General features: G+C 42.5%; 1 protein-coding gene and 1 long non-coding RNA gene across 5 annotated transcripts in view; one reads left to right on the top strand and one right to left on the bottom strand.

Moving 5' to 3' along the window:
* peak1 (pseudopodium-enriched atypical kinase 1) overlaps positions 1 to 15,468 on the top strand; it is a 120,298-nt gene that overhangs the window by 103,662 nt on the left and 1,168 nt on the right. For 3 of the 4 annotated variants that reach the window (XM_069902522.1, XM_069902520.1, XM_069902521.1), the window contains one exon: positions 2,174 to 8,558. The exons of the other annotated variant lie outside the window; for it this stretch is intronic. In XM_069902522.1, the coding sequence (XP_069758623.1) occupies positions 2,174 to 3,292 (1,119 nt within the window). In that variant the 3' untranslated portion in view covers positions 3,293 to 8,558. Of the gene's footprint in view, positions 1 to 2,173; positions 8,559 to 15,468 lie in introns of those variants that run through there. 4 annotated transcript variants of the gene reach the window in all.
* LOC138745459 (uncharacterized) overlaps positions 10,348 to 15,468 on the bottom strand; it is a 6,469-nt gene continuing 1,348 nt past the window's right edge. The window contains exons 3-4 of the long non-coding RNA XR_011346277.1: positions 15,147 to 15,252; positions 10,348 to 11,460 (exon numbers count right to left, since the gene is read on the bottom strand). This is a non-coding gene — a long non-coding RNA (uncharacterized lncRNA). The remainder of the gene's footprint in view (positions 11,461 to 15,146; positions 15,253 to 15,468) is intronic.

Below are 15,468 nucleotides of genomic sequence, written 5' to 3'. Positions count from 1 at the left end.
GACTCATACATTACATAAACACTGCCACTGGCGTCGTTAGGGGGGTGCGGACTGCACTGGGTGACGCCAAAGTGACTATAAAAGTTTTGAGCAGTATTTCAGCAGAAATTTATTAAAATTATTAAAAATTAAAAACAACAAAAACATTTTTCATAATCCCATCTTACATGTATCAGTATACCTACAAGGCTAAAACTTGACGCTCATTTACTTCTTGAACCTTCTAATGCATTCCAGTCAGAGCTGTCCTTATTCCCCAATAGCAATCGTGCTTCGAATCATGTGGTTTCGTCTGCAGGCGCTACAACCAGGCGCTGCCGTTTTCGTTGCTACTGGTGTTTTTATAGTCGCTGCTTTTGTCAAATTTTCAGGTGTTTTATCTCACTGCTATTGCCGTTACATTCAGGGATATACGGGAATTATGATATACAAGTAACATTAGCACAAAAAACATTACTAAGGATTCTGTATGGTCTGGTACGGGAGGAGGTACATAGGGTAGGGGTGACACTAGTTGAACACTGCCACAACCTAACCACCGTGAAATGTGTTGGGCATTCGGTGCAACTCTTGGTTTAATGCTGGGTAACTCTAAAAATGATGAAGCTCTATCTAGTGGCAAAAAGATGCACTTGCAGGAGAAACTGTCCATGTAGGTTCCTTACACTCACCAACAACTGAATAATCATGTCACTGAAATAGAGTAAGAAGGCAATCCATCTCGTTGAGCCGGTAGTGCAATAAATAAATAAGTATAGGGAAACACGAAGGCTGCAAATGCTGGCATCATGAGCAAAGAATTGGAACCTAGAATACTAAGCCCACGATGTTGATATTCTTACAAAATAAAAACTAAATGTTCCCCACCTCATAACCCTCTACTTTCCTTTCATCCCTGTGCCTAAGAGTCTTTTAAACACGCCTAATGTTTCAGCCTCCACCACCACCCCTGATGGGGCATTTTTAAAAATTCTTTCATGGGTATCTGGAAGGCATTGCTGGAGAAACACAGTAGGTCGGACAGCATCCGTGGGTAGAAATGGTCAGTCGTGCTCTTTATTGAGACAGGTGGTACGGTCACCGTGGCAGTTAGTTAGCAATTAGGCGCCAGGAATTAGGACCAGGGTTCGAATCCTGTGCTGTCAAACGTTCTCCCCTTGTCTGTGTGGGCTCCGGTTTCCTCCCACCCTTCAAAACGTACCGGGGTCGGGTGTAATTGGGTGGCGCGGGCTCGTGGGCCAGTTAACCATGTTTGTATGTCTAAATTAAAAATTTAATGGAAAGGCATTGACTGACTGGACATTCCAACCCATAGATTCTGAGTTTCTCCAGCAATTATTTGTCTGATCAGTAAGTGCAAGGAATAGTACAACAAAAGTCAAATGGGGGGCAGGGGATGAAGAAAAAAGTTTCATTATAAAAAGCAACACAAGGGGCATTCTCCTTTCCCGGTGAGGTACCATTCAGGAGTCCAATAACAGCAGGAAAGATGATCTTCCCGAATGTAGAGGTTTAGATTCTCCAGCGCACACATCTTCTGCTTGGCGGAAGGGGGAGGGAGTTGGAGAAGAGAGTAGGATTGGATGAAATGAGTCCTTTAATATTTTAGCAGCTGTCCCAAGATAGCAAGAGTTATAGATGAAGGGAGAGATTGGATTTTGTGATGGATTGATTTGCATGAATCACTCTGCAGTTTCATGTATGCCAAACTGTGATGTGTCAGCACAGGGTACTTGCTGCAATACACCTATCCTGTATATAATCATGTAATTGTCTCCCCTGCCTTTTATTTGGCCCATGAAGTGAGTTTTTTCCTATGACCCATGTAAAAGTCGCCCTCCGTCCCTGAGCCGCCCTGTCTGTAGATCCATGCCCCAGATCCCCCTGCCCATCCAAACTTTCAAAGCCCCACATGCCCCTCCATGCTCCTGACCGCGGATCCTTGCCCCGGCCTCCTCCACCTGTCCGAGCTCCTGACATCCTGGTCACCTGTCCATCTCGAAAAAATGGTGCAAAAAAATTTGACGATTGCGTCGTGATTGGATGACCTGGTGCAGTAGCAATGCAGACAGAGAAGGAATATACCCGGATAGATCTTCCAATCTTCCATATGGTAAATGCCTATCGTACTCTGTACAGTGCCCGAGGATTTGTTGCTTCTTTTCTTTTCCAGATATGTAAAAGTCAAGCCAAAGCCTCCCAACAGCTCTATTACCACAGTCTAGCCGTAAGGCAAAGCCTTGCTGTGCACTTCAACATCCAGCAGGACTGCGGGCACTTCTTAGCTGAAGTGCCAGTCCGGATGCTTCCCTGGGAGGATCCCAGTGCCCCAGTGTTAGAGGAAGAGGAAGGCGAGGATGGGTCAGAAGTTTCAAGTGATTCAAGGAACAGCTCCAATGCCAAGGGAACTTCCAGCAAGCACAGAAGTCGTGTGGTGGTGATTACACGAGAGGTTCCGTACCAAACTGTTGCTGACTACGTGCGTGACTCGGCAGCCCGGCACACCAGGAACCCGGATATCTACGAGCGACAAGTGTGCCTGCTATTGCTCCAACTCTGCGCTGGCCTCAACCACTTAAAGCCGCGTCATGTTACACACTGTGACTTGAGATTGGAGAATTTGCTCTTGGTGCGGTGTGGACACGGAGCTCTGGGAAACTGTGAATCGGAAAATGCAAGTGCTGGCACGGAGTTGCCCAGGCTTATAATAAGTAACTTCTCCCAAGCCAAACAGAAAAGTCAGGTGGTGGATCTGGAAGTCTTAAGGGATCAGTCCAGGCTCGCACCCGAGATCCTCACCGTTACCCAGTACAAAAAGTGTGATGAGTTTCAAACCGGAATCCTCATTTATGAGATGCTGCACCTACCCAATCCTTTTGAAGAGAACCCAGAACTGAAAGAGAAGGAATATACCCGGATAGATCTTCCAGCTCTACCCAAGCGTTCAGTTTACTCCCAGGGCCTTCAGCAGCTGGCTGGCCTCCTTCTGCATCCCAACCCCTCGGAACGCATCCTCATTTCTGACGCCAAAGTCTACTTGCAGTGCCTCCTTTGGGGACCCAGAGATGACCTGGTGCAGACGCTCAAATCATGCAGTAGCAATGCAGACCGAAGCAGCATATTGCAAAACTGGCTGGACCTGAAACGGCCCATTCTTATGATCAAATTTGCAGAGAAGGCCATAGACACTGCATGCAGCGTTAGCCTGGAGGTCTGGCTTTGCTGTCAGTATCTGGCCTTTGCTTCAGTAGAATCCCTCAGTCATATTGTGAAGCTTCTCCAACTCCAGTAACCTGTATGACTGCTGCTTAGTTCCTTTCCTTCCCTGTTGAATTTGGATTTATGTGCAATTTTTGGGGGGGGGGGGGGGGGTAAATGTTCCAACTTTGTAAATGGCAGTATTTAAAGTGTATGTAATAGATTTCTACGTTTTGAAAAGTGATACCTCTGATGAGCAAGAAATATTTGTTTTTTTTTTCTCTCTCTCTCTCTCCCCCTCCTTGGCACATAAGCAAGCTTTAACTTGCTCTCCACACGGATTCTCAGATTCTTGAAGCTAATACAATTTATGTGTTTACCTATATCATGCCTTGGATTTTAAAAAAACTACAGCCACTTTGCTGGAATTGCATTAATGGGTCAGTTGTGCAAAAAGAGACTGTCCAATAAATGTCATCTTAATTTGCCAAGAATTTGTGATCTGTGAGATGGTGGGGGTGGGATTTTTTTTTTTTTTTTTTGCTGCTCCAATAAGGAATTTCATTGATGTTAATCTTACATTTGTTGATCGTTTTTGCTGAAATTGGATGAATCGGGGCAGGCAACTCAAAGTAAAACATTAAATAAAGGGAGATGTTGGTATTGATCAAAATGGCAGTACAGGTATTAGAAATTAGACGTCTTCCTTTCTTGCAGTTATTCATTGTAATTGCATCAAACCTCCGTTACACATAATGAAACTTGACAGGGTACGGTTGCAGTAACATTTTTATATTGGATTTTGCAACTCCAATCGGTCTGATATTTTAAAAAAAAAGACTTCACCATAGCGAACAAATGTTTATTCAGAACACACTGGGATTGTTGAAGACGTGACTTTCCTTGCTTAATAAAATTGCTTAACAGAAGCCTAATAGCCTGAATACACCTGAGATTGACTGATCTTGGAAGCTAAAGCAGGCTCAGGCCTGGTCAGTACTTGGAGGGGAGACCACCTGGGAACACCAGGTGCTGTAGGTTTCTGTGAGGGGGGCTGGACTAAGTGGCGACTCTGTCTGCCTTACGGTAGAAAAAAAAGTTCAAGAATTTCACGTAGGTTGCGTTCTAAATGTAGTATTACATTCCGATAATGGAACCTTCACTTTATTTAATATTTGGGACATGTTTGAGTGTGATTATACCGTGATATAATTGAAGGTGAGAGCACGTTATCACCTAGTTTGAAGTGGAGGAAAGAAGAAGAGAAATTCCTTACTTACATTATTATGCATTCTCATTAAGAGAAGAAGTATTTTAATATATTAACCTTTTGAACTCCAGCCATTTTTAACCTTTCATAATATATACTCCAGACTGGGTCCATGGGTAAACTACAGTACAAACGCCAGTACGAACCAGCTGGTGATTGAGTACAAAACCAGTCCCGGAAAATGAGGTTACAGAGAATATGCACTTGTTATTTTTTGAATATTTTATTTATAGATTTTTAAACTCACTCTAAACAATTTCCAGTAATCAATCACAAATTGCAGTTATCCATTTTATAAAAAATTTGCCATTGAATCCGAGCCATTTTGTTTCCCTTCCCACACTCAACAGACCACAGTTACGCACAACATTCAAGACACCCACAACAAAGAGAGGGAACACATCAGGAATTTGTCATCCCCTGACAGCCGGCACCTAAGCTATTGTATTTTTCTTGACTTCTTTGGGATGGAATGGACCCCCCCCCCCCCGACCCCTCCCTCAGTAGAAGGATAGATGGGGAAGGCAGATCTACACTTTAACTGTACTCATATGAAATGTAAATATAGTTGCCAAATTTTTAGAAAAAATGTTTTATTTTTTTCCTTAAGCTGGTCATCCCTGAAGACTGGGACATGGAGTGAATGCGCTTGTTGGTAGTCCATGAAAACAGGGACATGGGGTCCAAAGGGTTAAAACTTGAAAATAAAAGCAGTATTACCATGCAGAAACCAATCGAGAAGTTGAGGCAATTTGCTGCTGTGCCTTTTTTGTCCTCTTCGTATCGCAGATGTTTGGCATCAGTGGTCCACTGCTAATTGTCTGAGAAAATGTTAGTGAGGTGCCTTTTTGAACCCCCGCTGTACGAATGGTGAAGGTACATTGTCGTTGGGTGATGCTCCGTTATTCTTGCCTCCTGATGTTGAAGGGTGATCATGATGTATGGCTTAGAAAAGGACTTTGTTGAAGGTGGTTTACTCGTGCTCCTTCTACCTTTTGCCCCAGACAGTAATGGTCATTAGTTTGCAGCTTGCTGTTGAAGATTGGAGCAGATGTGCAGTAATGAATGCTTGGGAGGTGACAAGTTGGCATAGTGGTTGATGCAATGCTGTAACAGCGTCATAGACTGGGGTTTGAATCCGGCGCCGTCTGTCAGGATTTTGTACGTTCTCCCTGCATCTGTGTGGGTTGCCTCTAGATGCTCCAGTTTCCTCCCACCGTTTAAAAACATACCAGGGGTGTAGGCCATTTGGGTGTAATTGGGCGACATGGGCTGAAAGGGCCTGTTACTGTGCTGTATGTCTAAATTAAAATTAAGCATGTTGGCCAAGTTTTAGATTTTGTTGGAGCTATTCCTATCCATACTTTGGGAAGCTATGAAGGAACCTACTTGCCATAGAATACTACTGATGTAAAGCCTAGTTAAGGTTCTTGTCATTTGTGGACCCGCCCAAGGAGACCGTTGATCATGGGGAAGGGGTTGTGAGGATGGAACTGGTGAAGCCACTCCAAGGCTAATGGTTAGCTTTCTTTTGGAACTAAACTAAACATTGGAACTCATAAGCTGGTAGCTGCACTTTATCCATGTCTCATGGTCGGCAAGCATGGACCACAGTATTTTCTGAGGCGTTCAGATTAGAACTGAATACCATGCACTCATCAAACATTTCCGATTTAGTTTAGTGGAGGGAGATGATTGCCCTGCCTTGCTCACCAACAAATCCCCTACAACGGGCTCCAAGATCTTCAACCATCTTCCATTGCTATCATGTTGCTGTTCAGATCCCTCATAATCACAGCCACTCCAAATGGGGTATTTTACTATTTTATTTCTCCAATGTATCTTGGTTTGGGGGTACAGTATGTTACTGTTTAATTGATGATCACAGAGAAGGGTTAAGCAGTAATTAAAGAAAAAAGTCTGCACCTACAGCTCGTGTTCCATGAAATTCCTTTGTTCCCTATTTTAAAATAGGTCAAAGTCTTCATTAAAATGGCAACTAAAGGAAATGTTGTACCGTATGAATTTTTAAATATAGTTTCAAGGTATTTATGTCTAACTCAGTAAACATTCAAGGTATAAATGGTGCAGGAAATGTGTGTGAGTTATTACTTTGATGTCCCTCTTGTGCAATGAAATTGGGCTTTAACTTAACTGACGTGTTAACTTTAACACTTCCTTGCAGAATTTCCTCCACTATTTTAAGTAGGGAACTTGCGACATGCATGCTTCTTATACCCAATAGGTCAGCTCTGAGGTAGAAAATGCTGGCTCAAGACTCACTTGAGCAAAAAAAAATCTAGGCTGACCCGAAACACAGTCTCGGGTTTCCATTACATTGAGCGCAAGATCCCATGACGCTATTTAGAAAAATTGGAGGATTGTTTCTGGTGGTCAACTGATGTGCAGCTCTTAATCGATGTTTTTTAATGTGCATTAATTTTGTGGTTGGGGGAGGGGGTGGTTGAATGGGAAGGATTTCAACATTGCTGATGCGGCATCTTCCTACTTTCTAACTGACTGCCACAATTAACTGAAATTATGCTTCCAAAATATAATGGTTGCTTTGAGATATTCTGCATGATGCTCCAATTCTTTGAATGATTTTCAATCGATCACCCTTAAATCTACCTTCTGGGTAGGACAAATCCAGGAGAAACCCTGTAACCCTTGCAGGAAAGGTTTTCCAACTCGACAAGGCAGTCCAGCGGTGACACGGAGATAGATGATTAAGCCTGTAATTCTTGTAATGTATCCCAGTGTCCTCCTTCAAGGACTTTGGCAGTTCCTTTAAAAATGTGGCGTACCCGTGTTCACTGCCTCAACCAAAAAGCTCTTCCAGAATGAGATGATCTTCCTGCACGGAAGGCCTCCAATTTCACTAACTACTTCAAATCTTACCCAAATGAGCAGCTAATCTCTCAAATGTTTTTTAAACCTGTTTTGTTTGGAACTCTCGTTTTACTTTGACCCTATTTGTGCAGATATAAATGGCAAGGAAGGTTCTAAGAACTGCCCTTAGGATTGGGGATGTCAGGCTAGGTGACATTGGTTGAATTCAAGTCTCTTCCTTACCAAAATTGTTGACTATGTTAATCCTATTTTAAAAGTTGCCTGGATACCTTTAGGGTCCTCTTCTGAATGAATCCAATAGATTGACTACAAGAGTGTATATGCTATTTGATTGGACAGGTCATTGGGGTGGGGATGCAAAAGGTGATGATTAGCAACTCTGGTGCAGAGTGGTGAGGAAGTGCCTGATTGTAGTTGTATTGATAACAGTATCGGAGCACAATGTGGCTCTCAAAATATTTTTGCTGTACAGAATGCTTTCAAATCTAACCTACTGTTTACATTTTTTTACATCTCTTTCTTGTAATATCTAGTTTTAATTTAGTGAAAGATGCGTTTGTCTCAGATTTGTACATTTCACTCCTGCAAATGAATCCAACAGGTCCTGTTTACTGAACACTCGGTTCTCTGTAAATAAGGGGATTTTTCCCAAGGTAATGGATTCAGTCTCTCTACGTTGTTGGTGGTGTGTATGAATTGATAATAATGTGTCGAGGGAGAGTGATATTTCAGGTGACTGCTTGGTGAAATAGGCTGTTTTCTCGTTTTTTTTTTGTTGTTCTGCTTTGCGCAGGTTTTCTTTGCAAGAGCAGATCCCTGACCAGTGAAGGTTGCCTTACTTTCAAATTCTATCGTTAACCTTGACTGGCAGTTTGGTGGGGAAATTGTGAGTGGTCTTAAATCGACAATCAAATTTTTGAGCAACTGACCCAATAACTGCACATGGCTTTCTGTATTCTGTACCGCCGATGAAAAGACTGTTTCTCTGTGAAAGTGCGAGCCATCAGTTTCTATATCTGATACATGTAACCAATTTTTGGATCCACTGTATTTAAATAAACATTATACAACACTCTGCAGTCCCTTGTCCACTCCAGAACCTATAATACTGCTGCTTTGAGTCGTTAGCTGAAAACTGAGGCGTGTGTGAATGACAAAATTGTGCGATTCTCGTAATCAAGTTGTGTAACAAATCATGTAAATGGTTATGTTTTATTAAAAAAAAGTGACAACTGTATGCAGTTGTATCTATTTCAATTGTATTCTTTTAAGATTTCACAAAAGCTTTTGAATAAGTAATTGAGGTTTTCTTTCTTTCCATGGCCTCTCTACAATGACTGCTTTCCTGTATCCTCACATTTTAACACCATCCATTTCTTTAAGAAAGGAGTGAAACACAAAGGTTTAAAGTTGCCGTTATTCTGGCACAGAAATGCTTCATCAAGGAAAGGCTTGGACCCCGAAATGTCAGTGCCCTCCATAATGTTTGGGGGAAAAAGGCACTTTTTTCCTTTATTTGCCCCTGTGCTCCAGTTTTAGTTATCAGACAATTCACATGTGACTAGTGCACATTCCAGATTTTATTCAAGGTTATTTGTATACATTTTGGTTTGACCATGTAGAAATGACAGCACTCCCCCCCCCAACTCCAGGGCACCATAACGTTTTGGACATTTGACTTTGCAGGTGTTTGTGATTACTCAGGTACGTTTAATTAAGAGAACTAGGGTGGCTTCTAAGTCTTGGTCACGTTTAAAGTCTGGAGTTGCCATTTTTCTACTTGAGGACCAGAACTGTGGCAAAGAAGTCATTATGAAGACCTCAACTGAAAATGACAGAATGAAGAAAAATCCCCAAATGCCTGTCCAACAGATCTGAAGGACCTTTCAGGAGACAGGTATGTATGTGCCAATTACTGCTGTTTGTAGAAGATTCATGAACAGAAAGGCAGGCTACGCTGCAAGATGCAAACCACGAGTTAGCCACAGAAACAGGACGGCTAGATTCCACTTTGCCAAGAGGTATTTAAAAGAGCAGGCAAAATTCTGGAAAAAGGTATTGTGGACAGATTAACTTGTATCAGATTGATGGCAAGAGCAAAGCGTGGAGGTGTAAAGGAAATGCCCAACATCTAAACCATACCTCCTCTGTAAAACATGGTGGGGATGTTATGGCCTGGGCATTTATGACTGGTGCACTTGTCTTCATGGATGATGTAATTGCTGATGGCAGTAGCAAAGTTAATTCTGGTGTATAGAAACATCTACCTAGGTTTGAGCAAATGCCTTCAAACCCATTGGTTGGCGCTTCATCCTACAGCAAGGCAGTGATCCCAAAAATACTGCGAAAGCAACAAAGGAGCTTTACAAATCTAAAAATTGGAAATTCTTGAATGGCCAAGTCAGTCACCTGATCTAAATCCAATTGAGCACGTCTTGCATATGCTGAAGAGATAAGGGGACAAGCCCCCAAAACAAGCAGGAACTGATGATGGATGCAGTGTGGGCGACCAGATCAGCACCTGCTGATGTTTGTAACGCATGCACGGGTTATACAGCAAAGTACTAAACGTGACTTACTTTAATATACATACCATTGCTGTTCCATATATTATGGAGCCCTGAAATGAGGCGACTGTGTATAAAAAGTGCTGGAATTTCGACATGGCCAAACCATAATGTATACAAATAACCTTAAATAAAACCTGGAATGTGCACTTTAATCACGTGAATTGTTTGATTACAAATTTAAAACTGTGGAGCACAGGGGCAAATAAAGGAAAACCGTGTTTGTCCTAAACATTATTGAGAGGCCCCTGTGTATATTTACCTCCTATGGACTCTGCAAGGCCTGTTATTTTTCTCCAGTATCTGTGTTTTTACCATTCCTTTCAGAACCAATTAATAAATCGGATTTATCTCTGGGCTACCACCCTGCCCTTGGCTAAGTGGAAAACCTCCTGCTAAAGGTACTCGCGACTGAACCAAGATTCTCCCATTTCAGAGAAAGGAATGACACATGAAAAATCGCTGCACAGGTTTTAATGAGGTTCCAATGAAACAAAGCTTTAAAAAATAAATCAACACAGCTTTACAAAACCAAAATCAATTCGATGGTACAATTTAAATTAATTTAGCAGTGTTCGAACTTTGCTTGCAAAACCTGCAGAGTTCGCTTTGCATCTTCATTTTATTCATGACCTTCAGGAGGTCATGAATAAGGGGGTGATAAAGGAGGCATTTGGCTCTTGTTGTACAAGACGGTGAGACACACTTCGGGGATTGTGCGCAGTTCTGGGTGCACATCGATAGAGAGGATGTCATTCAACTGGAATGGTGCAGAATGGAGAGTTTGAGTTGTAAGGAGAAATTGGGGCCTTTTTCCCTGGATGACGAAGGCTGGGGGGTGACCTTAATAGAAGTGTACAAGATCCTGAGGGTCATGATCTTTTTCCCAGGGTAGGGGAGTCTAAAATTAGAGGCATATATTTAAGGTGAGAGGGAAAGGGGTATCTGAGGGTCAAACTTTTCCACACAGTGATGGGTATGTATGGAATGAGCTGACAAAAAGGACTTATAACCTGGAGCGTCGGAGAATGAAGGGAGATTTGATAGAGGTATTTAAAATGATGAGGGGGAGACACCAGAGTAAATGTCGGTAGGCTTCTTCCACTGAGGGTAGGTGACGTACAAACCTACAAAGAGGGCATGCGTTAAGGGTGAAAGGGGAAAAGTTTAGGGCGAACCTTCACACAGAGAGTGGTGGGAGTGGAGAATGAGCAGGCTCGTTTTTAAATATTTAAGAAGAATTTGGACAGGTACATGGATGGGAGGGGTATGGAGGGCTATGGCCTGGGTGCAGGTCAGTGGAATTGGGCAGAATAATAGTCTGGCATAGTCTTGAAGGGCCAAAGGGCCCATAGTGTGCTGTGATGTTCTATGGTTCTAAACATACAAGTACGATATTTAAAAGCAATTTAGACAAGCACAGGGCTAGGAATTGTAGAAGGATAGCAGCAGGCCAATGCAATTAGCTCAGGTAAGTATCTTGTTTGGTACATGTTTCCATGCCTTTAGATTTCTTGTTTTCACACCATCCAACAATCGAAACACCGCTGCTTAAATCCCACAAAAGAAAAACTGAAATTTCCAAAGACCTTTAATTAGTTTCTCAATTTTAAGTCAACTAATCCCAACTTAATTGGAACATTTGAGACCATTATCGTGCAATGATTCTGATGCATTAAAGCCACAAAAGTTTTCATCTTATGTAAAACACAATCCACTGTAGTGGAGAAACTCAACAGTTCAAACAGCATAAAAATATATTACACGAGACAATTTTTTTCCAAAGGGTTGCTTCCTGAAAAAAAAATTGGGAATTATGGTCGTCAATTTCAAGATGAACACCGATAATTTCAGATAGTGTAGGAATTGGAGAGAAACGCTAAATTCAATAAAAGTTAATTTATTAATCACAATGGTGTTGACACGTTGCGCGAGTTCAACCGACCTAAAAATATTTTGCCGCTGATTTTTGTTTGTACTCCGCATCTGATGCCTCTCGTGCCAGTGTCCAACAATAATCGGCCGCACTGATGGATTCCAGTTGCCCTGTGATGTCGCTTTTCCATGCTCGCCAAGTCCTGGTGAAACCTTTCACCGTGTTCGTCGCGGACGGCACCAGGATCAGCGGGGAAGGAGGCCAAGTGCGAAGGCAGGAAATGAATTTTTCAATGACGCGTGGCACCTCACGGTTTTGTCTGCTTGAAGTAGACTCAAAGTATGACAGGAAATGACAAAAATGGATCATATTTAAAAAGTATGGTATATGGTAGGAAAGGTTTAAGGTGATTTTCGTGATCAGTAGCCCAAAATCCATTAAATAGACCCAAAAATGCTCAGGAAAACAAAATCTTTGTTGTCCAATGTAACCAATGTTTTGGACTTTGATCAATGACTTGATGAAGGGCTCAAGCCTAAAATGTTGCCTCTGTATCTTTACCTTTGCTATATAAAGTACACGCTGTTTGACCTGCTGAGTTTCCCCAGCGTCGTCTTATGACTTCAACCACAGCAACTGCAGACTTCTGTGTTTTTACACCTCTCTTGTGTTTTAATGTCACACGTTTAAAAATGACGATACCATCAGCCATGATGCAGTATACATAATACATGTTCAGTAGTAATGTGTGAATTTTATCCTTCCAAATGATCTTGCTCCGTAATAGGAATGCACTAATAAAGCCTTACAGAACTGGTTTTAAATCACTAATCAAACTTCCAAATTCCTGGGTGCCAACATCTCCAAGTATCTGTCATCGAGCCTCCATGAGGAAGGCTCGTCAGTGGTTAGACTTTGTGAGGTATTTGAGGAGATTCGGTAGGTCACCGAAGACTGTCAAAAACTTCGACAGGTGTACTGTGGAGAACATTCTGGCTTGTTGCATTACTGTCTGATGTGAGGTGCCAATGCTCAGGACAGGGAAAAAAGCTCCAGAGGGTTATTAGCTCGGCCGGCAACATCTTCACTTTATCGAGGACATCTACAAGAGGCAGTATCTTAAGAAAGCAGCTTCTATCCTCAAAGACCCCCCACCACCCAGGTTCTCTTCACTCTGCTGCCATCGGGAAGACGAGCACCATCAGCACAAGGACGGCTTCTTCACCACTGCCATCAGATTCCTGAATGGACAATGAACCAAAGACACGGCCTCACTTGGACTTTTTCTCACACTATTTAAAAATTTATTTTGTAAGGTGGTTTATATAAATGTGACGGTGCTGCAAAACTACAAATTTTGTGACATGTTCATGACAATATATTCTGATTCTGAATATTTCCACCCCAATTTCTACTGGAACGAGTCAGCAACATGGCATTGGATAGAAGGATGAGACTGTAAATAGTTCCCTTCCCTCATTAAACTTGTTGGAATACTTTTCCCAGTGTCACTCTCCAATAGAATGGATTTTGCATTGATTGGCATAATACTATTTGAATTCTCAACGTCAAACAAAAATATTTAGTTGCACTGCAAGAGGTTTAAATTGCAGAATGATCATTTAAATAATTTCCACAGTTATTCCATACTGAAATAAAAGTACTCTCTCCCCAGTGGGCTGACCGCATTGTTAATCTAGTGCCAACATTGAGCACCTTCAGTTAGAACAGTGATTTTCAAATATTGCCTTTCCAGTCACATATCAAAGGAGTTAAGGGTTATGGGGATAAGGCTGGAAAGGGGTACTGATGGTAGTGATCAGCCATGATCTGTAAAATGGTGGTGCTGCTCGACGGGCCGAAGGGCCTACTCCAGCTCCTATTGTCTATTGTCAATTTCCCCATGCTCTGTGATTAGTAAGGGATTGCTTAAGGTGGAAAGAAAACCACTGCTTTAATCGTCCCTCATTGACTCGTTATGTGCACGGCTTCATAACGCCAAAGGAAATGGGTTAATGACAAATTTCTCATATTTCATTAACAATTAGGTCTAGAGCAGTAGTTCTCAACTTTTTTTCCCCCACTCACACCCACCTTAACCCCTACTATTCATAGAGCACCTATGGCATAGGGATTACTTAAGGTGGTACGTGAAGGTTGAGAACCACTGAATTAGAATCATTTAATATAAGAAGCTAACAGATCCAGCATGAACCAAGGGACCCATGCAAATGTCATCGGTGAGTGGCAATCGTGGCCTCTTGAGGTGCAGCTTTTCTCCACCGTCTGCAATCGTTGCAAAATTCAAATGAGTTCATTCTAAACCTCCTGCTGGAAGCCATGCACCTCGGGTCGACCACAACAAAGAATCCAAACCCTGGTGGCGGACTGCAAGCAGACACCACGATGTTCTTTGCCTTGGTCCATTCAGAACAACAGGAAACATTCAAGGGCCAGATTTATCCAGAAAATCCATCAGTTGAAGAAGCCTCTGATTCCCTCGCTTTATCACATCGTTGCCCCCTCACACGAACCTGTCGTGAAATCCTGTTTTGCTGCAGCATTCACAGAGCAAACATTTCTATAATAAACCTCATTCAAATAAAGATCGGGCAAGAACAAGTCAAAGTGGGGCAGTGTCTGTGGTTCACTGTCCATTCAGGAATCGGCAGAGGGGAAGAAGCCGTCCTTATGCCGCTGAGTGCTCATCATCAGACTCCTGTATGCTTTTCCCGACGGGAGCGGAGTCAAAAGGGTGTGGCCTGGATGGTGGGGAGGGGGGGTCCTTGAGGATAGAGGCTGCTTTCTTAAGACAAGGCCTCTTGTCGATGTCCTCAAATGAAGACTGGTGCCTGTGCTGTCGCAGGCCGTTAATAACCCTCTGGAGTTTTTTTCCTGTTCTGAGTGTTGACACCTCTGTTCCAACCAGCCAGAAAGCTTTCTACGGTGCACCTGCAGACGTTTTGTCGAGAGTCTTCAGTGACTCCTCACAAGGTATAGCCACTGACGAGCCTTCATGGTGGCATCGACGTGGAGGCTCCAGACAGATCCTCGGAGATGTTGACACCCAGGAATTTAAAGTTCTTGACCATCTTGGAAGATCTTTCTGGCTTCAGAATCAGAATTTACCGTCATTAACGTGTCACAAAAATCACTGTTTACCAGCAACATCACACTGTAAGCATTTCTATCAACCACATATCAAAATAAATAAAACGGCAAGAAAAAGACAAAGGGAGGTGCTGACTGTGGTTCATGGTTCATTCAGTGCAGTGTCAAGACGCTGATGGTGCAGAAGTACTCGTGTACAAGGTACCCTCTCACTTTCATCCTGGCCAAAGACTTGTTAGCGAGGAAAGGAGCCGAAGTGAAATGCACTCACCTTTTACAGTAAAATTCCTGGTATCCGGCACTTCGGGGATCCTGGATGTCGGATATGCAAATTTTCAGGTTGATCGAGGTTCACTCTCTCAAAACACCTCATACACCTGCATTAAGAGTACAGTTTAAAAGACAGTGTAAAATGTAAAGTCATGTGGGGAAAAAAATCAGTATTGTAGTCCTTAATTATGTAAAGTTCACTTTAATCAATTCCTGTAACTTAAATTTAAATTTGAAGCATGGTCACTGGCTCTGTAACTGCAACACGAACTGTGCCACCATCATAATTAACCCCCTCCCCAAGTTTACAGATAACTCCTTAC

The sequence above is a fragment of the Narcine bancroftii genome, chromosome 11, assembly GCF_036971445.1.
Source record: "Narcine bancroftii isolate sNarBan1 chromosome 11, sNarBan1.hap1, whole genome shotgun sequence".
Taxonomy (NCBI): Eukaryota; Metazoa; Chordata; class Chondrichthyes; order Torpediniformes; family Narcinidae; genus Narcine; species Narcine bancroftii.
The sequence above is the reverse complement of the archived record's forward strand: the minus strand, read 5'-3'. Positions and strand labels throughout refer to the sequence as shown.